This window comes from Hypanus sabinus, chromosome 7, assembly GCF_030144855.1.
Source record: "Hypanus sabinus isolate sHypSab1 chromosome 7, sHypSab1.hap1, whole genome shotgun sequence".
NCBI classification, from domain to species: Eukaryota; Metazoa; Chordata; class Chondrichthyes; order Myliobatiformes; family Dasyatidae; genus Hypanus; species Hypanus sabinus.
This window is the reverse complement of record NC_082712.1, coordinates 136833746-136858331: the sequence shown is the minus strand read 5'-3', so window position 1 is coordinate 136858331 and position 24586 is coordinate 136833746. Positions and strand designations below refer to the sequence as shown.

The 24586-nt window shown below is 41.6% G+C and overlaps 1 protein-coding gene and 1 long non-coding RNA gene across 2 annotated transcripts in view; one reads left to right on the top strand and one right to left on the bottom strand.

Annotated features, from left to right (window-relative positions):
* Positions 1–7936: 7936 nt before the first annotated feature.
* On the bottom strand, positions 7937–14466 carry LOC132397241 (uncharacterized). Its single transcript, XR_009513315.1, has 3 exons — positions 14330–14466; positions 10471–13798; positions 7937–8647 (listed from the first exon to the last, which is right to left on the bottom strand). It is a non-coding gene; the product is annotated as an uncharacterized LOC132397241 (long non-coding RNA).
* The window catches only part of LOC132397240 (uncharacterized), a 45804-nt gene continuing 34542 nt past the window's right edge, over positions 13325–24586 (top strand). The window contains exons 1-2 of the mRNA XM_059975715.1: positions 13325–15190; positions 23595–23951. Of these exons, the coding sequence (XP_059831698.1) occupies positions 15094–15190; positions 23595–23951 (454 nt within the window). The 5' untranslated portion in view covers positions 13325–15093. The remainder of the gene's footprint in view (positions 15191–23594; positions 23952–24586) is intronic.

Genomic DNA, 24586 nt, shown 5'->3' with positions numbered 1-24586 from the left:
CTGCACCTACTGTCTATTGTCTATTGTATCAGTTCCTGGGACAGCCTGATTGTACCGTACAGGGGAAAGACTATCATCCAGGATCTTTCTGCTCATTCAGGTTGTTGAGGTGGCATTTGTGCAGTACCATGTGCCCCAGATAGCAGCAACCATCTTATCCTGCGAAGGTGTGGGGGGTGTTAGCCATGAGCGCTGCAATTCCAGTACCTACTGCTTAGCAGGAAGTGCCCATCTTTGTGGCATCATTTTGTCTGGACACAGTCACCCAGAATACTGCTGGGTACAGGATACAGGATAGGCTGGATAGCTTTTCTAGTGAAGGCTTATGGGTAGACCTAAAGAAGAAGAAATGTATGACCAAGTTAATGGGATTATATTGTAAACCACCCAACAGTCTGTGGGATTTAGAGGAGCAATTAGTAGAGAGACCACAGGCTGTTGCAGGAAACATAAGTGTAACTCAGGTTAATTAAGCCCAAAGATCTAATGTCAGAAAACTGTGGAGGGATGAAGACGAGATTTACTGAATTTTTAAAAAGAGAACTTGACAAAAGGGCTATGCAAGAACTAGGCATTGCTAACGAGGCTTGGACAAGTGACAGAAATGCAGCAAACTATAGAAAGTAACTAAAGATAAAAACTGTTAAAAGTGGAATTAGTAGTTAGTGTCTCTACCCTACTTATGGGAAATCATCAGTGTGAAACCCATGGGGGAGAGATGGTATTGATAAAAGATTTATTGAAGCTACAACTGCAGTGAGGTAAGTTTGGTAGAGAGTAGTGTCCACAATCTCTACAGTGTAAACAGGAATTAGGTCAGTTAAATCATACCAAGAGTTTTGGTCAGGTTTTTCACAATTCACAAGTATTGTGAATTGACATTCTGTGGATGACCCACTATTTCATCCAATGAACCAGGAAATAAGATGGCAAACCACCCAAGATCGAAGAATCAGAGCAGGCGTGAAATGTTTCAATACGTCGGGTATTTAAAACGGTTGGATGTATATGTGTATTTTTCATTCAATGGATCTGAAGTTGATTTTCTGGCAGAACTGATTATTTTTGCAAAGACTTTGATAAGTGATTGAATGAGATTTACTTTGTTTAAAAGTTGTGATTTTGGAGATTTGTCATGAAAGGAGTTAAGTTGTAATTATAGAAAAGGATTGATCTGGTCCTCAGGTTAAGGTTCAAAATCTTGATGGTATCATCTAAAGACCAATTTTGATGGTATCAGAAAGGACCTGACAAGTGTGGACTGGGACACGTTGTTTCCTGGCAAAGGTGTACTTGATAAGTGGGGGGCCTTCAAAAGTGAATTTTGAGAATATAGAGTTTGTATGTTCCTGTCAGAATAAAAAGCATGGATAACAGATTTAGGGAACCCTGTTTTGAAAGATATTAAGGTTCTGGTTAAGAAAAAGGAGGTGCATAGCAGGTATAGGCAGGTCACAACAAATGAGGTAATTCAGGACAAGAAATGCAAGACAACACATAAGAAGGAAATCAAGAGGGCTATGAAAAGGCATGGTTGCTCTAGCAGATAAAGGGAAGGAGATTCCTAAGAACATCTACAGATATTAAGAGCAAAAGGATAGCAATGGACAAAACTGGTTCTCTGGAAGACTGGAGTTGTAATCTATGTGTGAAGCCGAAAGACAGAGAGTAGATCTCAAATGGATTTTATTGCACTGTCTTTGTATTTACTTGGAAGATGGACAGAGAGTCAATAGTGAAGAAACGTGGTAGTGAAGTCATGCACCCTGTAAGGCAAATTAGGGTGGATAAATCCCCAAGGTCTGACAAAGTGTTCCCTCGAACCCTGAGGGAGACTAGTACCAAAACTGCAGGGGCCTTAACGGAGACATTGAAATCATCTTAGTGATGAGTTGGGTGGCAGAGGATTTTATAAAAGCTAATGCTGTTCCATTGTTAGGACAGGCTCTAAGCATAAGCCAGGAAATTATATGCCAGTGTGCCTGACTTCACTAGTGGTAAAGTTATGGAAAGTTATTAGAAGGGACTGGATATATAAGTATATGGATAGACAGGGATTGATTAGGGATAGTCAATATGGCTTTGTGCGTGGTATGTTGTGCTTAACCAATTATAAGGTCTGTCGAAGAAGTTACCAGGAAAGTTGATGAAGGCAAGTCAGTGGATATTGTCTACATGGATTTTAGCAAGGCCTTTGACAAGTTCCGAAATGGGAGGTTGGACAACAAGGTTCAGTCATTTTGCATTCAAGATGAGGTAGTAAATTAGATTAGACATTAACTTCATGGGGGAAGGCAGAGAGTGGTTGTGGATGGTTGCCTCTTTGACTGGAAGCCCGTGACTAGTGGTGTGTTGCAGAGATCGGTGCTGGTCCCCTTGTTGTTTGACACCTATATCAATAACCTGGATAGTAACATGGTAAGCTAGACCAGCAAATTTGTGGATGACATCAAGATTGGGAAGTGAGGAAGACTATCAAAGTTTACAGCAGGATTTGGCCCATTTGGAAAAGTGGTTGAGAAATGGCAGAAAGAATTAAAGCAAACAAGAATCAGAATCAGAATGAGGTTTATTATCACCGGCATGTGTTGTGAAATTTGTTAATGTAGCAGCAGCAGTTCAATGCAACACATAACATAGAAGAAGAAAAAAATAATAATAAATAAATAATATACAGTATACATTTATTGAATCAATTAAAAATCATGCAAAAATTCAGAAATAATATACATTTAAAAAGGGAGGTAGTTTTCAAGGGTTCAATGTCCATTTAGACATTGGATGGCAGAGGGCAAGAAGCTGATCCTGAATCACTGAATGTGTGCCTTTAGGCTTCTGTACATGATGGTAACAGAGAGAAAAATGGCATGCCCTGGGTGCTGGAGGTCCTTAATAATGGATGCTTACTTTCTGAGACATCGCTGTCCTGGGTACTTTGTAGGCTGGTACATAAGATGGAGCAGACTAAATTTACAACCCTCTGCACTTCTTTTGGTCCTGTGCAGTAGCCCCTGCCCCATACCAGACAGTGATGCAGCCTGTCAGAATGTTCTCCACAGTACATCCAAAGTGTGAGGTATATCACTTTTGAAGGAGTAGCTAGGGTAGATTTTACATGGTGAGCAGTAGGGCACTGAGGAGTACTGATCCATAATAGATAGGGTGATAAAGAAAGCTTTTGGGACTTTTACCTTCATAGATCAATGTATTTGAGTACAGGAGTTGGGATGTTATGTTGAAATTGTATAAGACACCAGATTTGGAGTATTGTGTGGAGTTTTAAGATTGAAAGAGTGTAGAGAAAATTTACAAGGATGTTCCAGGACTTGATGACCTGAGTTATACAGAGAGGTTGAATAGGCTGGAACTTTATTCCCTAGAACATAGATGATTGAAGGGAAATTTGATAGAGGTATAGAAAATTGTGAGAGGTATAATAAGGTAAATGCAAGCATACCTTTTCCACTGTGATCATGTGAGATGACAACTAGAGGTCATGTGTTAAATGTGAAAGGTTAAATATTTTAAGTGGAACATGAGGGGGAACTTCTTCACAGAAAGGATTGTACGAGTGTGGAATGAGCTGTCAGCACAAGGCGTGGATGTGGGTTTGATTTCAGCATCTAAAAGAAATTTGGATAGGTACTTGGATGATGGGTATGGAGGGCTACGGTTCAGGGACAGTTCAACGGGACTAGGTAGATTAAGGTTTTGACATAGAACCTTGGCCCATCCAGTCAGTTTCTATGCTGTAGTGTCCTATGACTCTAATGAACCATGCAATCCACATCACTATTTGGAACTTCAATATTCTCCGCTCATTCATTTAAACTTCTGAACATTTAAACGGGTCTAGTGCCAGCAAGTGCTCCACATGCGTTAATCCTTTCATTCACTCCCAGGATATTCTCATGAACCTCCTCTGGACTATCCCCAGTGCAACATATCTTTTCGTTCGCGGTCATTTAAATAAGAGACACAAAACTACTCACAAAACTCCAGATGCTGTGTGACCTGTTGTGTTTGTTATTGAGGGACAGTGCAGAGCACACCAGGACGACAGTCTGTAGAATACTCAACTGATGTTTGTTATCCAAGCTTGTTCAGTATGTGAACTCCTCTCATGTGGAAGTGGTATAGGAATACTACTATTAACTACCACTACATCTCCCCTTCTTGAAAAAAACACTACGTAGAAACATAGAAAATAGGTGCAGGAGTAGGCCATTCGGCCCTTCAAGCCTGCACCGCCATTCAGTATGATCATGGCTGATCATCCAACTCAGAACCCTGTACCTGCTTTCTCTCCATACCCCCGATCCCTTTAGCCACCAGGGCCATATCTAACTTCCTCTTAAATATAGCCAATGAACTGGCCTCAACTGTTTCCTGTGGCAGAGAATTCCACAGATTCACCACTTTCTTTGTGAAGAAGTTTTTCCTCATCTCAGTCCTTAAAGGCTTCCCCATTATCCTTAAATTGTAACCCCTCGTTCTGGGCTTCCCCAACATCGGAAACAATCTTCCTGCATCTAGCCTGTTCAATCCCTTTAGAATTTTACACATTTCAATAAGATCCCCCCTCAATCTTTGAAATTTCAGTGAGTATAAGCTTAGTCAATCCAGTGTTTCATCATATGAAAGTCCTGCCATCCCAGGAATCAATCTGGTGAACCTTCTTTGTACTTCCTCTATGGCAAGAATGTCTTTCCTCAGATTAGGGGAGCAAAACTGCACACAATACTCCAGGTGCAATCTCACTAAGGCCTTGTACAACTGCAGTAGAACCTCCCTGCTCCTGTACTCAAATCCTTTTGCTATGAATGCCAACATACCATTTGCCTTTTTCACCGCCTGCTGTACCTGCATGCCCACCTTCAATGACTGGTGTACAATGACACCCAAGTCTCGTTGCACCTCCCCTTTTCCTAATCGGCCACCGTTCAGATAATAATATGTTTTCCTGTTCTTGCAACCAAGGTGGATAACCTCACATTTATCCACCTTAAATTGCATCTGCCATGAATTTGCCCACTCACCTAACCTATCCAAGTCACCTTGCATGCTCTTAGCATCCTCCTCACAGCTAACACTGCCACCCAGCTTCGTGTCATCCATAAACTTGGAGATGCTGCATTTAATTCCCTCGTCTAAATCATTAATATATATTGTAAACAACTGGGGTCCCAGCACTGAGCTTTGCGGTACCCCACTAGTCACTGCCTGCCATTCTGAAAAGGTCCCATTTACTCCCACTCTTTGCTTCCTGTCTGCCAACCAATTCTCTATCCACATCAATACCATATCCCCAATACCATGTGCTTTAAGTTTGCACACTAATCTCCTATGTAGGACCTTGTCAAAAGCCTTTTGAAAATCTAAATATACCACATCCACTGGCTCTCCCCATCCACTCTACTAGTTACATCTTAAAAAAATTTTATAAGATTCGTAAGACATGATTTTCCTTTCACAAATCCATGCTGACTTTGTCCGATGATTTCACCTCTTTCCAAATGTGCTGTTATCACATCTTTGATAACGGACTCCAGCATTTTCCCCACCACCGATATCAGACTCACCGGTCTATAACTCCCCAGTTTTTCTCTCCCTCCTTTTTTAAAAAGTGGGGTTACATTAGCCACCCTCCAATCCTCAGGAACTAATCCAGAATCTAAGGAGTTTTGAAAAATTATCACTAGTGCATCCACTATTTTTAGGCTACTTCCTTAAGCACTCTGGGATGCAGACCATGATGTGGGGACTTATCTGCCTTTAATCCCTTCAATTTACCTAACACCACTTCCCTACTAACATGCATTCCCTCAGTTCCTCTATCTCACTAGACCCTTAGTCCCCTACTATTTTCGGAAGATTATTTATGTCCTCCTTCGTGAAGACAGAACCAAAGTAGTTATTCAACTAGTCTGCCATGTCCTTGTCCCCTATGATCAATTCACTTGTTTCTGACTGTAAGGGACCTACATTTGTCTTGACCAATCTTTTTCTTTTCACATATCTATAAAAGCATTTACAGTCAGTTTTTATGTTCCCTGCCAGCTTTCTCTCATAATATTTTTTCCATTTCCTAATTAAGCCCTTTGTCCTCCTCTGATGGTCTCTGAATTTCTCCCAGTCCTCATGTGCACTGCTTTTTTTTTGCTAATTTATATGTTTCTTCTTTGGACTTGATACTATCCCTAATTTCCCTTGTCAGCCACGGGTGCATTACCTTCCCTGGTTTATTCTTTTGCCAAACTGAGATGAACAATTGTTGTAGTTCATCCATGCGATTTTTAAATGTTTGCCATTGCATGTTCACCGTCAACCCTTTAAGTATAATTTTCCAGTCTATCTTAGCTAATTCATGTCTCATGCCTTCAAAGTTACCCTTCTTTAAGTTCAGAACCTTTGTTTCTGAATTAACTATGTCACTCTCCATCTTAATGAAGAATTCCACCATATTATGGTCACTCTTGCCCAAGGGGCCTCGCACGACAGGAGTGCTAACTAATCCTTCCTCATTGCCCAATACCCAGTCTAGAATGGCCTGCTCTCTAGTTGGTTCCTCGACATGTTGGTTCAGAAAACCATCCCGCATATATTCCAAGAAATCCTCTTCCTCAGCACCCTTACCAATTTGGTTCACCCAATCTACATGTAGATTGAAGTCACCCATTATAACTACTGTTCCTTTATTGCACGCATTTCTAATTTCCTGTTTAATGCCATCCCCAACCTCACTACTACTGTTAAGTGGCCTGTACACAACTCCCACCAGCGTTTTCTGCCCCTTAGTGTTATGCAGCTCTACCCATATCAATTCCACATCCTCCAGGCTAATGTCCTTCCTTTCTATTGCATTAATCTCCTCTCTAACCAGCAATGCTACCCCACCTCCTTTTCTTTCCTGTCTATCCCTCCTGACTATTGAATATCCCTGGATGTTGAGCTCCGATCCTTGGTCACCCTGGAGCCATGTCTCTGTGATCCGAACTATATCATATTCATTAATAACTATCTGCACATTCAATTCACCCACCTTGTTACGAATGCTCCTCGCATTGACACACAAAACCTTCAGGCTTGTTTTTACAACACTCTTAGCCCTTATACAATTATATTCAAAAGTGGCCCTTTTGCTTTTTGCCCTGGATTTGCCTGCCTGCTACTTTTACTTTTCACCTTACTACTTTTTGCTTCTACTCCCATTTTACACCCCTCTGTCTCTCTGCATTTGTTCCCATCCCCCTGCCACATTAGTATAAATCCTCCTGAACAGCAGTAGCAAACGCTCCCCCTAGGACATTGGTTCCAGTCCAGCCCAGGTGCAGACCGTCCTGTTTATACCGGTCCCACCTCCCCCAGAACTGGTTCCAATGCTCCAGAAATTTGAATCCCTCCCCCTTGCACCATTTTTCAAGCCACGTATTCATCTGAAATATCCTCCTATTTCTATTCTGACTAGCATATGGCACTGGTAGTAATCCAGAGATTATTACCTTTGTGGTCCTACTTTTTAGTTTATCTCCTAACTCCCTAAATTCACCTTGTAGGACCTCATCCCATCTTTTACCTATATCTTTGCTACCTATGTACACCATGACCACTGGCTGTTCACCCTCCCATTCCAGAATGTCCTGCAGCCGCTCAGAGACATCCTTGACCCTTGCACTGGGGAGGCACTTTTTCCCTATAGAATTGAAATTATAGTCACTGATACTGAGTAATTCAGTTCATTTCACCTATAGCACGTAACTGATGCTCCTTACATAAATATCGAAAAGAACTGCCAACATTATGACAAGCTTTTGCTTTATTTTTAACAATTTCTTTCTATCTCTGTATTCCTCCCCTTTTCACCAATTCCTTTAAGAGCAATCTGATTTTTTCCTTTTTCAATATTTTTATTAATTTTATTAATTAGAATACAGAGTACAAGATATATAAGGCAAAAAAGGTAAAATAATACCAAATACATTATATTTGCATCACACTTGCAATCTCATTACCTTATATTCATGTAAATTAAATCATACTACTGAAATGTGATAATTCTATAATACAAAAAAAGAATTTACGCCCACTACCAAGATCAAAGCTGTTTGGTAAAGAAAGAAAAAAGGAAAATAAATCCTTATCATATAGTGAAATGTGTTACTAGCCAACATCTGTACTTTAACGGCAAATCAAAGGTTTTGAATATAGTTCAAAAATGGTCCTCACAATGTTTGAAAGTCTTGACTAGATTCAGAAATTTCAACATTAGAGCTTACCAAAAAAAAACTCCACTAAATCTAATGAAGGTCAGAGTAGACTACCTGAATGCTCAGGCAAAGTGAGTGGATTATTTTGCCTCTTCAGTCACTTGCCCTAAGCTATTAGGCTATGGATATATCACCGTGGTGGGACAGATAAACAATCCAATCTAATATAGGTTCCTGGAAGTGTTGCAGCAGATGGAGATTCTTGAACAGGTGCGTCCGCCTCAGGTAAGTGGTCCTCATCATGAGGATCAAGTCACTCTATTGCTCTCTCGCCACATTGCGTAAACTATGAAGGCGCACGAGTGCACACCTGTTTTCACCTTGTGATGTTCTGATCGTAAATGGATCATGGTGCATGCTACTGGACTGTTGTTCAAGGCCTGTATATAAATAGAGACGGAGTTAGACCATAAACTGGTCACACAATCATGAGTGTACAGGGAACACAGTAGCAGGCTGTGGTGTGCGAGTGTTGAGGATGATCATGGCAGAGGCATCGCTGCCTAACCTTACCACTTGCGGTCTGTTGGTCAGGAAGTTGAGGCTTCAGTTGTTTAAGAAGGTGTTGTGTCTCTGATCTTGAAGTTTGGAGATGAGTGAGCTTGGAATTATAGTATAGAAGAAAGAATTGTAACCAATAAGCAATAGTCTAAAGTAGGTGTTTACCATTGAAATGCTCTAGTGATGTAGGGCCAAGGACATGGCATCTGGCAGTGGGTAAAGTTTATCTAGGAGGCTGCAGTTAATGCATTGCATGCCATAACCAGCCTCAGAAAGCATTTCCTAATTGTGGATCTCAGAGCCTCTGGGTTGTAAACTTGAGATCTGAAATTCTTTTCCTAAACATCTCCACCACTCTAACCTGTTTCAAACTTCCTGAATCTTGTTTATCTGATGTAATATTACTTTATGTGAAGCAGTGTCAACTTCGGGAGGTATGCTGAATGTACGACATGAATAAAGGGGCCTTGAAGTCTCTGGTAAAAGGGCCTTGAAGTAGCAAATCATTTTTGATGTACTATCAGCTCTAGCTACCACACACTGGGGGCTCAAATGCATGGGAAGCAGCAGGGAAAGTTTTTCTTGCATTGCACCTTTCAAGTATCTGGTTATCATTAAAATAAACTATGCACAAGTGTTTTCTTTTTTTAAAAAATCATACATTTTCCTTGTATTATAAACCCACTGACACCCATAACTACCTTGATTATACTTCTTCCCAACCTGCCAAATGCAAAAATTCTATTCCTATTCCCAGTTCCTCCGTCTCGGCCACATCTGCTCCAAGGCTGAGGCTTTCTGTTCCAGGATATTCCAAATGTCCTCTTTCTTTAAGAATCGTGGTTTCCCTTCTGCCGTCATTAATGATGCCCTCACCCGTATCTCCTCCATTTCCCACACTTTGGCCCTCACCCCATCCTCCCGTCACCACAACAGGGACTGTGTCCCACTTGTCCTCACCTATCATCCCACCAGTCTTCGGATCCAGCATATTATCCTCCGCAACTTCCACCACCTTCAACAGGACCCCACCACTAAGGACATTTTTCACTCTCTACCCCACTCTGCTTTTCGCAGGGAACATTCCCTCCGTGACTGCCTGGTCCACATGTCCCTCCCCACAGATCTCCCACCTGGCACTTATCCCTGCAAGCGCAAGTGATACACCTGTCCCTACACCTCATCTCTTACCACCATTCAGGGCCCCAAGCAGTCCTTCCAGATAAGGCAACACTTAACTTGTGAGTCTGTTGGGGTAACTTATTGCACCCGGTGCAGCCTCCTCTACATTGGCAAAACTCGACGCAGATTGGGGGACCGCTTCGTCGAGCACCTACGCTCCGTCCGCCACAACAGACAGGATCTCCCGGTTCCCACCCACTTCAACTCTGCTTCACATTCCCATTCGGATATGTCCATACATGGCCTCCCCTACTGCCATGATGAGGCCAAACTTCGGTTGGAGGAACAACATCTCATACACCGTCTGGGTAGTCTCCAGCCCCTTGGTATGAACATCGAATTCTCCAACTTCTGGTAATTCCCTCCCTCTCTCTTCCCCCATCCCACCTTCACTCTGTCTCCTCTTCTAGCTGCCTATCACCTCTCATGATGCTGCCTTCTTCTACTACCCATAGTGCTTTCCCCTAAGATTCCTTCTTCACTTCTCCTGCCTATCCCCTCCCTGCTTCCCCTCCCTCACCTCTCCTTCTTTAGTCCTGACCAAGGGTCTCGACTCGAAATGTTGACTTCTTCTTTCAACGGATGCTGCCCGACCTGCTGAGTTCATCCAGCTTGTTTGTACATATACATTTTCCTTACAAGTTAATGATACAATCGTTTATATCAATTTTAATTATACTTAAAATACAACATTGTTGTCAATCCAGACTTTAGCCATACTTTTAAGAAACATTTAAATTGCAAAAAAAAAGTGACACCCAGTGGCAGATTGGAAAAACAAGAGACTGCAGATGCTGGATCAGCAACAACATACAGTCTGCTGGAGGAATTCGGCACAGTGGAAGGAAGGAAATTATCTATGTTTTTTGTCAGAAACCTACACCAAGCTTCAGAATGGAGAGGTGAGATGTCCAGCATGGAGAGGGTAAGGGAGGTGGCCTGAAAGGACTCCAAAGTGATCGGTGCACCTGAGGGGTGTAAAATGACAGGCAGGTAGTGCCAGGTAGGGGAGGGAAGCAGTGGTGGAATTGAAAGACTGGGGCAGATGAATGATAAATGGAGACAGACACTGACAGATTGTCTAATGTTTGATGGTCGAAGTCAAAGACAATATTAGCCCCATTATTTCATTTTGTAAAATTTGCAGCAATAGAGTAGAATTTATCATAAAGAACCAGAGACTGGCAATTTTGAGGGAGTGGTGAATTCCCAGCCTTTGGATGCAAAATAAAGCTGCATTTCCAGCATGTACAAGCTGGCCTTAGCCATCCTTTTATTTTTAACTGGGTTTATATTTATATAATAGTTTATATTCTTCCATATGAGGAAGCCTCTATTCATCCTACGACTACCCTCAGGATTTTCTTTCTTTAAATGAAGTCCCCCATTCTTGTGTCAGCAGATACTATCTCAGATTATCTAACCCGGGGGTCGGCAACCCGCGGCTCCGGAGCCACATGTGGCTCTTTTACGTCTGTGCTGCGGCTCCCTGTTACTTTGGGAAATAATTGGTTGTGGCGACCCTTTTCCTGGCACATCCGAACCGACTCACAATTAGATAGCCTACGGGGGTTTGCGAGCACAGAGCTTTGGAGCCTCTGCGCCATGGGGGGCAGGTTGAGGGAGGCTTAAAAGTGAGGCTGAAGATTTCGAATAAGGTTTTTTCCTTTGACTGCAGTTACCGACTCCATGTCGTAATTTTAGCGCTGCGTGTAGCACACCGCTACATGGTCAGTATTTAATTAAAATGTATTTTATGTTAGTTTGTTAGTTTTTGAAATGTAAATCTAAATTTGAAGATTATGGTGATCTTGTACAATCTAAATAAGATGTTGTGGCGACCCATTTCCTGACACATCCGAACGGGCTCACAATTAGCCAGCGTTCAGGCTAAGGGAGATAGCCTACGGGGGTTTGTGAGTACGTGTCTTTTGCAGCATCCGCGCCCATGGGGGGCGGGTTGAGGGAGGCTTAAAAGCAAGGCTGTTTAGTTCGAATAAAGCTATTTTTGACTGCAGTTTACTGACTGCGTGTAGCAACCGCTACGTGTTTTTATCGCTGGCTGTCCAGAGGGGAGGTGCTGAAACGCTTTGTCGCGTGTCTGGAAGAAGTGAAAACTTTCCTGGGCAGCAAAGGACTCAACTTTCCTGAGCTGGAACAGCCAGAGTGGCTGGAAAAGCTACACTTCATGGTAGACATGACAGCGCACCTGAACACGCTAAACACAGCTCTTCAACGGGGTAAGGACGCACAGCCCTGCACATGTTGGAGGATGTTTTGGCATTCGAGCGCAAGTTGACGTTGCTTGCCAGAGATTTACAGAAAGGCACATTGTCTCACTTGCCCAATTTGAGAGAGTTCAAACAATGTCACGACATGATAAATTCGGAGTATTTACATTCTGCAATCATCGCAATGCAAACATCGTTTGGGAAACGCTTCTGTGAGTTCAGAGAGGAAAAAAACACATTATCCTTCCCGGTCACTCCCCTAAGCATCGATCCATCCCTACTGAATACGACTGCATTGTCAGGTGTGAGTCAACCTGAACAAGTATGATAAATATTTTAATTGCCTATTATTTTACGTATATTCATATGTTTTCATTGTTCAGTGAAATAGTCCTTTTATTTTTCAGGTTGACAGCCGGCTGACGTTATTTTTGGTTTGCTGCTGGCGGAAAATTTAAGTTTGGCGTTTTTCATAAATACAAGAAGGACTCAAATAGACGTTGAGTATTTTACTTAAAAGTAACCTTTAACCTAACGTCTTTTTTTCGGAGTTCAAAATGTTTCTGTTGCATGCAGAAATGTAATTTCGTTTTCTCTGCAGGAGTTCATCAATTTCATAAATGCAACATATTATAGTTTGTTTATACATAGCATAAAGGCAAAACAAAACGTTGTCTGCAGTGTTATTTCATTTTAAATGTCAAACGGGTTTTGCGGCTCCCAGTGTTTTCTTTTCTGTGGGAAACGGGTCCAAGTGGCTCTTTCAGTGGTAAAGGTTGCTGACCCCTGATCTAACCTTTCTTCAACCCTCTTATTCCAGTATCAGTTTAGTAAGTTTTGTCTGAACTGCTTCCATCAATATATTCCCCTAAGTAAGGAGACCAGTACTGTACAAGTTCTCCAGATGACTAAAGCATCATCTAGCTAAAACATAACCTCCCTACTTTGGTATGCAATTTCCTCTATTAATAAAAAATTATATTCTGTAAGCTTTCCAGAATTTGTTGCAACTGGATATGAATTGGTTGGGATTCATGCACATCCAGTATATTTATCCCTCAGCTCTGCAATCTGTCATTATGCTTATTTTCATACTGATATTTAAATATATTAACATTGTGCTCCCTTTGCCAGATTAATAATTACCACTTAATCTATCTGCATCAATTTATAGCCTCTTTTTCACCTCTTTATAATGATGTTTGTGCCTTTGTGTCAGAAGCAAATTTAGCAACCACACCTTTAGTCCCTTCATCTGTTATATGAAAAGCTGAGGCCTTAGTAAAAATACATGTAACACTCCTCTCTCTGTATCTTGCCAAACAGAAAAATACCTAGTTACATAGTCTACCCATTTTCCTGTTAGCCAGCCAATCTTCCATCCAAGTCAATATAACCACATGCATCATTATCTTTTATTTTCAACAATAACACTTCAAAAGTGTCCTGGAAAGTATAAGCACAATATTGTATATCGAGTAGCATTGCAGCTCACGGGACACTGTTACCGCTTTGAGTTGTATTCCGGTTCTGAGTTCAATTCCAGTGTCCTCTGCAAGAAACCTTGTATATTCTTCCCAAGTGCGCATGGGTTTCCTCTAGTGTTCCATTTTCCTCCTACAGCCAAAGAGTTAGTAGATTAATAGTTCATTGTAAATTGTCCCGTGATTAGGGTAGGGGTTAAATCAGTGGATTGCTGGTCAGAACAGCTCATTGGGCGGAAGGGCCAGCTCCCCACTGTATCTCGAGATAAATAAAAACATATAATTCCTCATTATCCAGAGATCAAAGAATTCCAATGAACTGGTTGAACATAATTTTCCTTTCACAGAAACATGCTGACTTTTCTTAAAATTGCTGCATTTATCTCATGGTGTGCTGGAACATTTAATAATAGTTTCTCTATTTAATAACTTCCCTGTGTCAGATGTCAAGCTAGCCCAGAGTTTCTGTCTTTGCATCTCTCTCCCTTTTGGAAATAACGAATTGGATATTTTTGTTTCTCAACCCAATGGAACTTCTCTTGATTCCAGGGAATTTGGGAAAATTAAAACCAAAATAGTTACAATCTCTGAAAATCTTAATTAAAGCAAAATTGCAGACAATGGAAAACTAAAATAAAAACAGAAAACACTGGAAATACTCAACAGGTCAGGTGACAAGAGCCTTCAAATTTAAGCTGGTATCTGCAGCTTGGTATACAGGTATTCCAGTTGGAGGAATACTGCAGATCAGGCATCATCAGCTGAGGGAAATGGACAGTCCAGATGATAGGTCTCGATCCGGAACGTCGACTGTCTGCTTTCATTTACAGATGCCAAGTGAGACGCTCAGGTTGTTTTATCTCGCACTGTTGTGATGAATTGATTTGTATGGACGGTATGCAAGACAAGTGCTTTCAGTGTACCTCAGACCATATGACAAGAAAAACAAATCTACCATTTTTTCCGGTCTCAGCATCTTACGTCACCAATCGGTTTGCTGAAAAAAAAATCAATATTTTATTAAATAACGTCATGAAGTAGAGGGGAGGCGGGAGATGACACTGAGGGGAGGGAATGGGAACAGAAAGGGAGCGGGTGAGAGTGGAGCGGCGATGGGAGACATTCCAATGAGGAGGGCACTGATCAGGAGTTGTTGCTCTTTCTGCCATGATCGGCTTTCATTGCAACACAGACAACCGTTCCGCGGCATCCCGAGTTGTAAGAGTCCTGGACCGGTGGGATGAAAGCTCGTCGACGTCCAGGTTGCCTCGGCTCTCTCGCCCGCCGACGATGAAAATGGTGGCGGAACACGACTCGGGTTGGGGGTTTCTGCCCTCAGCGAGACCGCCCAGGCGCAGCGCCAAGCCCTCGCGAAAGTGAAAGAAAGGAAGTGCGAGTCCGTCACCGCCCCGGCGTTCACACGGAGAAATGAAGAAAAGTGGAGAGGCCATGGGCTGCGCCGGGAAATTTCTGCCGCGCCTCGTACCCCGGGTGGTCGCGGTCTTGGCTCTGCTCCGACTTTCAGGTAAAACGAGGGGCGGGGGCTCGGTCTGATCCGGTGATCCAGCCTTCGGCTTTGAGGGTTATGCTGCATGGACTTCCGGGACAAAGTGAATCTCCCACTAAATCACAAATTAGTTTCTCATATCGGTTTCCATATTTCTAAGTGCATGGAAGTATTTCTATATGTTTACCCCTCCCGATTTTGGGTGCCCCCAAGGTCATTGTCTAGAGGCAGGTACCGAAGTGGGTATCGTTGTTTACATTGAATCCCCTTCCCAGGAGATCGGTAAGACATGAGGAATACAAGGTCAGTTGTAGGGTCTCAGGATTTGCTCCAATGGTGTCATCTAATTTAATATTACTTGCTTGTAAAGGTCACATGGATAATTAAGGCTTATCCGCATTTAATGTTTTATGGATGGCCTATAGATACTTGGGCTTTTCACATACATTAGGTAATTTCATATTCTCTTGTCCCTTTCTTCCACACTAAAAAGAAACGAGGACTGGATATTTTTCACGCAAAACACACAAAATGCTGGAGGAACTCAGCAGGCTAGGCAGCATCTATGGCAAAGAGTACAGTTGACGTTTTGGCCCTAGACATGTCAACAGGACTGGAGAAAAAAAGATGAGTAGTCAGTGTTAGGTGGTCAGGGGACGGACAAGTACTATATCTGTCCCTACACCTCCTCCCTCAGCACCATTCAGGGCCCCAAAAAGTCTTTCCAGATGAGACGATGCTTCGCCTGTGAGTCTGTTGGGGTGATCTACTGTGTCCGGTGCTCCTGGTGTGGCCTCCTCTATATCGGTGAGAACCAATATAGATTGGGAGACTGCTTTGCCGAGCACCTACACTCTGTCCGACAGAAAAAGCGGGAGCTCCCAGTGGCCACACAATTTAATTCCACTTCTCATTCCCATTCTAACATGTCAATCCATGGTCTCCTCTGCTGTCACTATGAGGCCAAACTCTGGTTGGAGTAGTAACACCTTAGATTCCGTCTGGGTAGCCTCCGATCTAAATGCATAAACACTGATTTCTCGAACTTCCCGTTATGGCTCCCTATCCCCTTTTCCCTCTCTCACCTTATTCCTTGCCTGCCTTTCATCTCCCTCTGGTACTTCTCTTACTTTTCTTTCTTCCATGGCCTTCTGTCCTCTCCTATTAGATTCCCCCTTCTCCAGCCCTGTATCTCTTTCACCAATCAACTTCCCAGCTCTTTATTCGCCCCTCCCCACACCTTCTGACTCCTCATCTATTTTCTCCAGTCCTGCTGAAGGGTCTCAGTCTGAAACGTCGACGGTTTACTCTTTTCTGTAAATGCTGCCTGGCCAGCTGAATTCCTCCAGCATTTAGTGTGTGTTGCTTGGATTTTCAGCATCTGCAGATTTTCACTTGTTTGTGATTGGATATCTTTTCATGCTTGTGACACCAAGGGAATGCTGATACTGTGCCATTTCTACACAGTGAAATTGATCCTTATTTGAGTTGCTCTATGCTTGTGTGAAACCCACACAATCAATTTATGTGTAATTCCTTCTCTGACAAACTTTAGTGAATCAAAAAGGGCTTTCAACAGGTTTCTGGTTACCATTAACTGAGATTTGCTATATTTTCCATTTCCAGACTTATTTATTTTCTGGAGGTCCAAGGACTATTGGTAGCAGTTCTGAAATATTCTTTACACTTCAGCTTCAATGCCTTTTTGGTGAATGGTTATTCTTCACTATACATGAGGTGTTTCCTGACATCACCTGAATGGCCAGACATTAATTTTAAAGTTATTTTCAATCTTGATTTATCTATCCCATCGAATGCTTTTTAATTATTTTAAGCAAACATCGAAGCTCAAGCCTAGCGCATCAATCATCCAAGCCCAAGCCGACTTGATACAATTTAAACTCTTAACTTTCATAGTAGTAACATTACTGAATGTGCCAGACTCAAAAGACAAACACAGGCCATTTCCAGGTTATGAATGCCTAATTTACAGGTACCCACATAGAACACAGATATTTACTGCACATTACAGGCCCTTCGGCCCACAATGTTGTGCCGACCATGTACCTACTCTAGAGACCGCCTAGAATTTCCCTGGCGCGTCGCCCTCCATTTTTCTAAGCTTGATAACCTAAGATGCTCTTAAAGGATCCTGTTGTGTCCGCTTATACCACTGCCGTGGAGATTGCATTCCATGCAGCCTCCACTCTCAGTGTGGAAAAACCTACCCTTGACATCCTCTTAGTACCTATTTCCAAGCACCTTAAAACTATACGCCCTCGTGTTAGCCATTTTAGCCCCGGGAAAAAGCCTTGGGCTATCCACATGGTCAATGCCCCTCATCATCTTTTACACCTCTATCAGGTCACCTCTCATCCTCCGTTGCTCCAAGGAGAAAAGGCCAAGTTCACTCAGACTATTCTTATAAGGCATGCCCTCCAATCCGGGCAACATCCTTGTAAATCTCCTCTGTACACTCTTTAGTATCCACATCCTTGGTGAAGTGACCAGAACTGAACATAGTACTCCAAGTGGGATCTGACCAAGCTCTTTGTATAGCTGTAACATTACCTCATGGCTCTCAAACTCAATCCCATGGTTGATGAATGCCAACTCACCATACACCTTCTTTACAACACTGTCAACCTGTGCAGCAGCTTTGAGTGTGCTATTGACACTGACCCCGAGATCTCTCAGATCCTCCACACTATGAAGAGTCTTACAATTTATATTATATTCTGTCTTCAAATTGAACATACTAAAATGAACCACTTCACACTTAACTGGATTGAAGTCCATCTGCCACTTCTCAGTCCAGTTCTGCAAAATATCAATGTCCCACTGTAACATCTGACAATCCTCCAGACTATCCACAACACCCCCAAGTATGAATGACTTCCATAATTTTAAATTCAGAAGTCTAACATATATGAATACATATTCCTATGGATGAGAAAACTGGTTTCTTCTTTCTCATCTTTTAATAATTATTCTTTCTTATCACTCTTATGTGGTTTTGATGCCATTTGTTCTGATGCTACAGATCTATGATTAGCACATCAAGTGATTTTTGTGTATTTTCTGATTTATGGACAAAGTCGACTTAAGGACATGCATAAAAATGAAACTTGTTTCTTCCCCAGGGTTGGCCTGTAGTTTTCAGAAGAATCTGTACTGCATCACTTCTGTAATGTGAGCTGGAAGCAAAACATTTGGGTTATTGGTACTATACCTCCCAAAAGGAATGTCATTTTTTTCTGGTTTTTTATTTAAAATTGAATGAGTATATCAGATGAGATTTGAGCTGGAGACTTGGAACAATATAGCAATACCAAATATTAGCAGTCTTTTTCTCCTACTCTTCCCCTCTACTTTACATAGCCAATTTTACATAACCAAAATGCTATAAAATTTAATTGCTGTCGTGCTATCAATTTTTTCTTGGATATTGAATCGCTGTAAGAACTAATATTTAGGAAAAAAGAAATTTTGAATTTGTGAGGTAAAAATATATATCATACTATATATCATTAAATTATATAACGGTTTTTGTGAAATTTGATGTCTTCACTGCAATCTGATGGCCAATATGAGGCAGTGAAGTGAAATTGCTGACAAATGGAATGTACTTGGCTCTGCAAAACTATTTCGTCAAAAGTGAAACAGTGATTGAGGTGTAGTTTAACATTTCAGCCAAATAAATTTGAAATATTTTGTTGTATCAGGTACCTGGGATATATACAAAGATTTGATCTCATGCTGATACAAATAGTCACCTGAAGTTACATAGTAGAAAACGGCACAGTAACTGGCTAAATTATTTTTTTCTTCTTCATCCCTCATTCTCATTCTTCTAGTGCAGGCCTGACCCTATAGTATAGTTAGACTTGCTGTTGAAACCAGATTTACTGTCTTGCATTGTGGGACATGGATCAACTGGAAAGTTGGGTGGAATGTGACAGATGGACTTTAATTCAGACAAGCATGAGGATCATACACTCGAAGGGGTCAACTTCAACACAGAGTAAATGAAAGGGAGTTAAGGACAGGGCCAGGTTAAGCTAGCATGGGGCCTGTAGCATTTGCTATAAATCGGCCCTAAATTTTTAAAAATGCCTTAAGTATTAAGACATAAATTATTTACTTGCATAGTAAGGTAATTCAATTTTTTCATCTGCTATGCAGCCATAATAAAATTGTGTCTGACACTTCAGTAATAGTATTACTTACATGTAGGTATCAATTTCAAATGTCAAAAGTAACAAATCTACAATTTAAAAGTTAGATTTTCTAGACTTAGCATGAGCAAATTTGTTGATGATACTGGAAATGTCTATTTCACACAGAAATTCATGTTCAATACTCATTCGAGTGAAATTGTTCAATCTGTTTTGGCCCGTGGTGCTCCTTCGTTCATTTTTAATCCTTTTCAGTTTTGGAAATGAGCGTTCTCCGCCGCAGCTGGTAACCATGAGTGACAGACCCCGGCTGCTGTAACAGCCTTTACCCGAAGTGCAACTCCCAATCTCCGGCCTTTCCCCAGATCGCTCCGGGTCCAAGCGTTCACCGTCCTGCCCACTGACACTCCGCTGCCAATGAGAACATAGTTCTCCCAGCGGTACTCACTGATTGGCTGGACGTGTGTCTGAGGACGGGCTGCTACCGGGAGCTGGGGCTGTCAGTCTCAGTTTGTTCTCAGAGTCAAAGGAAGTTCCCCGAAACTCAAAGTGCAAAGTAAATTTTATTGTCAGAATGAAACTGGGTTCATAGCTTTTAGGAAATGCATTGTTATAAACTCAATCCACAGTACTTTGTGAAAGAACGGAAGACTGATGGTTGAAGTCATTTATTTAAGTGCAAATGAATCCTTTACCCAAAACTCACTCAAACAGTCGAGAGAATACGGTGAGAATGCCGATCTCACCTGACTGCAGCATTTAGTGCGGGCGGGGCCCGTAGCCTATGCTACTTTTACGTCTAGGTTAATACGGCACTGGTTAAGGATCATTGATAGACAGAAACCTTGATGTGTAAATCCATTAGCTCCTTGAAAATGACAAAAAACGTGAAATTAAAAAGGAATTTACTACGCCTGCTTTTGTAGGCTGAGATAGACAATAGGTGCAGAAGTAGACCTTTCGGCCCTTCGAGCCTGCACCGCCATTCTGAGATCATGGCTGATCAAGTACTATCAATACCCGGTTCCTGCCTTGTCCCCATATCCCTTGATTTCCCCTATCCATAAGATGCCTATCTAGCTTCTTCTTGAAAGCATCCAGAGAATTGGCCTCCACTACCTTCCGAGGCAGTGCATTCCAGACCCCCACAACTCTCTGGGAGAAGAAGTTTTTCCTTAACTCTGTCCTAGATGACCTACCCCTTATTCTCAAACCATGCCCTCTGGTACTGGACTCTCCCAGCATCTGGAACATATTTCCTGCCTCTATCTTGTCCAATCCCTTAATAATCTTATATGTTGCAATCAGATCCCCTCTCAATCTCCTTAATTCCAGCATGTACAAGCCCAGTCTCTCTAACCTCTCTGTGTAAGACAGTCCGGACATCCCAGGAATTAACCTTGTGAATCTATGCTGCACTTCCTCTACAGCCAGGATGTCCTTCCTTAACCTTGGAGACCAAAACTGTACACAGTACTCCAGGTGTGGTCTCACCAGGGCCCTGTACAAATACAAAAGGATTTCCTTGCTCTTGTACTCAATTCCCTTTGTAATAAAGGCCAACATTCCATTAGCCTTCTTCACTGCCTGCTGTACTTGCTCATTGACCTTCAGTGACTGATGAACAAGGTCTCCTTGATCTCTTTGTATTTCTCCCTTACCTAACTCTACACCACTCAGATAATAATCTGCCTTCCTGTTCTTACTCCCAAAGTGGATAACCTCACACTTATTCACATTAAACATCATCTGCCAAGTATCTGCCCGCTCACTCAGCCTATCCAAGTCACCCTGAATTCTCCTAACATCCTCATCACATGTCACACTGCCACCCAGCTTAGTATCATCAGCAAACTTGCTGATGTTATTCTCTTTTTTCTTTTTAAATCTTTTTATTAATTTTAAGCAAACATAAATGAAACATGAATACAAGGTGTTTGAGAGTAGATGTTATTCTCAATGCCTTCATCTAAATTGTTGATGTAAATCGTAAACAGCTGTGGTCTCAATACCGAGCCCTGTGGCACCCCACTAGACACCACCTGCCATTCCGAGAAACACCCATTCACTGTTACCCTTTGCTTTCTATCTGCCAACCAGTTTTATATCCATGTCAATATCTTCCCCCCCCCCCAAATGCCATGAGCTCTGATTTTACCCACCAGTCTCTTATGTGGGACCTTATCAAATGCCTTCTGAAAATCGAGGTACACTGCATCCACTGGATCTCCCTTGTCTAACTTCCTGGTTACAACCTTGAAAAACTCCAATAGATTAGTCAAGCATGATTTGCCCTTGGTAAATCCATGCTGGCTCAGCCCAATCCTATCACTGCTATCTAGATATGCCACTATTTCATCTTTAATAATGGACTCTAGCATTTTCCCCACTACTGATGTTAGGCTGACAGGATGATAGTTCTGTTTTCTCCCTCCCTCCTTTCTTAAAAAGTGGAATGACATTAGCCACTCTCCAATCCTCAGGAACTGATCCTGAATCAAAGGAACATTGTAAAATGATTACCAATGCATCCGCAATTTCCAGGGCCACCTCCTTTAGTACCCTAGGATGCAGACCATCTGGACCTGGGGATTTGTTAGCCTTCAGTCCCATCAGTCTACTCATCACCGTTTCCTTCCTAATGTCAATTTGTTTAATTTCCTCTGTTACCCTATGTCCTTGGCCCATCTATACATCTGGGAGATTGCTTGTGTCTTCCCTAGTGAAGACAGATCTAAAGTACTTATTAAATTCTTCTGCCATTTCTCTGTTTCCCATAACAATTTCACCCAATTCATTCTTCAAGGGCCCAACATTGTTCTTAACTATCTTCTTTCTCTTCCCATACCTAAAAAAGCTTTTGCTATTCACCTTTATATTCCTGGCTAGCTTGCATTCGTACCTCATTTTTTTCTCCCCTTATTGCCTTTTTAGTTAAGTTCTGTTGTTCCTTAAAAATTTCCTAATCATCTGTCTTCCCACTCACCTTAGCTCTGTCATACTTCTATTTTTTAATGCTATGCAATCTCTGACTTCCTTTGTCAACCACTGTGGCCCCTTTCCCCCCTTTGAATCCTTCCTTTTCCGGGGGATGAACTGATTTTGCACCTTGTGCATTATTCCCAAAAATACCTGCCATTGCTGTTCCACTGTCTTTTCTGCTAGGATATCCGTCCATTTAACTTTGGCCAGCTCCTCCCTCAAGGCTCCATAGTCTCCTTTGTTCAACTGCAACACTGACACCTCCGATCTGCCCTTATCCTTCTCAAATTGCAGATAAAAACTTATCATATTATGGTCACTACCTCCTAATGGCTCCTTTACTTCAAGATCGCTTATCAAATCCTGAGCATAGAATTGGGACATTAAACTGCAGTTGTACAAAGCATTGGTTAGTTTGCACCTCAAGTAGAGTATTGTACACAGTTCTGGTTACTACATTACAGGAAGGATGGAGTAACAATCGAGTAGGTACAGAAGTGATTCACCAGATGTTCTATGGAATGGCAGGCTGTAAAAAGAAATTGGTTTATTCTCACTAAAATGTAGGAAACAGAGGTGACCTTGTAGAAAAGGGCACAGGGACTCTAGAACTACTGTCAGTTTAAGGTGGGGGGAGATTTGAGAGAGAGCACTTTCCACATGGAGACTGGTATTTATTTAAAGTAGATTACCTGAGGAGATAGTGAAGGCAGGTACAAATCCAATGTTTAAAAGTTGTTTGCATGGGTTCTTGGATAGAAAAGGCATAGAGGGGCATATGGCTATTGCAGGCAAATGAAATTAATGTATATGCGCATCATGGTTGGCATAGATGGGGATGGTTGTAAGGGCTCCTTTCTGTATTATGTCTGATTCCATGATCCATTGATATTTACAATATCCATCTGTATTTTGTCATTGTTTCTGCTGATATTCACATCCTATGTCATATCTCAGTATAGCACACGCCTGTGTAACCAATCAATTCCATTTTTAAAAACGTCTATAAGTCGATTTTTGAGGGAGGAGGGGGAGAGAAGGGGTGGGGGAGGGGATGGAAGAGGAGAGGGTCAAGGGAGAGGGAAGGGGGTCAAGGGAAAGGAGAGGGGAAATAGTTCTGCAGTTTATAGGAGGAAATGCATTGTTTAAAATAAAATTCTAATTGATTCTACAGGATTTTAAAACCATAATTAGTTAACAGTAGATGCCAGTAGTAGAAATTATTGTCTTACTAATGATAATTTTGATCTTAATTTTTACAGAATGTGACCTAATAGTGTCTATGAATTCAAGAACTGTTGAAGCCATTGTGAATAAAGATGTTCTTCTTGAATGCCGTGTGTCTGGTTACAAGGACAATGAAATTGACCTTTTAAGAATTGCAGTTTATTGGTACTTTCAAAAACCTGGCTCTTCTAACAAACAAGAAATATATCAGTTCGGTGGAGGAAAGCATACACCATACAGAAAAGGAGCTGAAATATTTGACAACGAATTGAAGAAGGGAATTGCTTCTCTTTTTCTTCCACTTGTGCAATTTAATGAAGAAGGAGATTATATCTGTTCTGTTTTTATTGGCACAGACAATGGAGAAGGAAAATCTTCCATGACTGTTTCAGGTAAAAATAATAAAGCATGAATTCTTCCCCTTCTTATGCAAACTGTCGAATTACTGCTGCAGCATATTTGATCAAAGAAGGTATTCACCAATATTTATGCACGTAATTGCAAGCACTTTTATGATACCCCTATAAATTTAAAGTAACAGTCGATTTCAAAAGTTCTGAGTTTTATTTATGGTTACATAGCTGGGGCGGCATGTTAGCATAGCAGTTAGAGCAACACTTATAAGATTAGCTATATGATCAGGGTTCAAATCCCACCACTGTTTGTAATGAGTTTGTATGGTCTCTCTAGTTTCCTCCCACATTTCTAAGACTAGCATTAGGATCAGTGAGTTATAAGCATGCTACATTGGCACAGAAATGTGGCGACACTTGCAGGCTGCCCAGCATAATCCTCGCTGATTTGATTTGATGCATTTCACTCTATGTTTCAATGTATGTACAAGTGACAAATAAAGCTAATCTTTATAATCCTTTAACTAAATCAGCAAAGTGTTGCCATAGTTGCAATTTTGGAACATTATTAATAAATATTCACACTGGTGGTGAAATTTATAATATAATATGGTGATGTACAGAGCATCTGGACAAGGTGATGACCTGTGATTTTTTTTGTGCTGATAATTAGA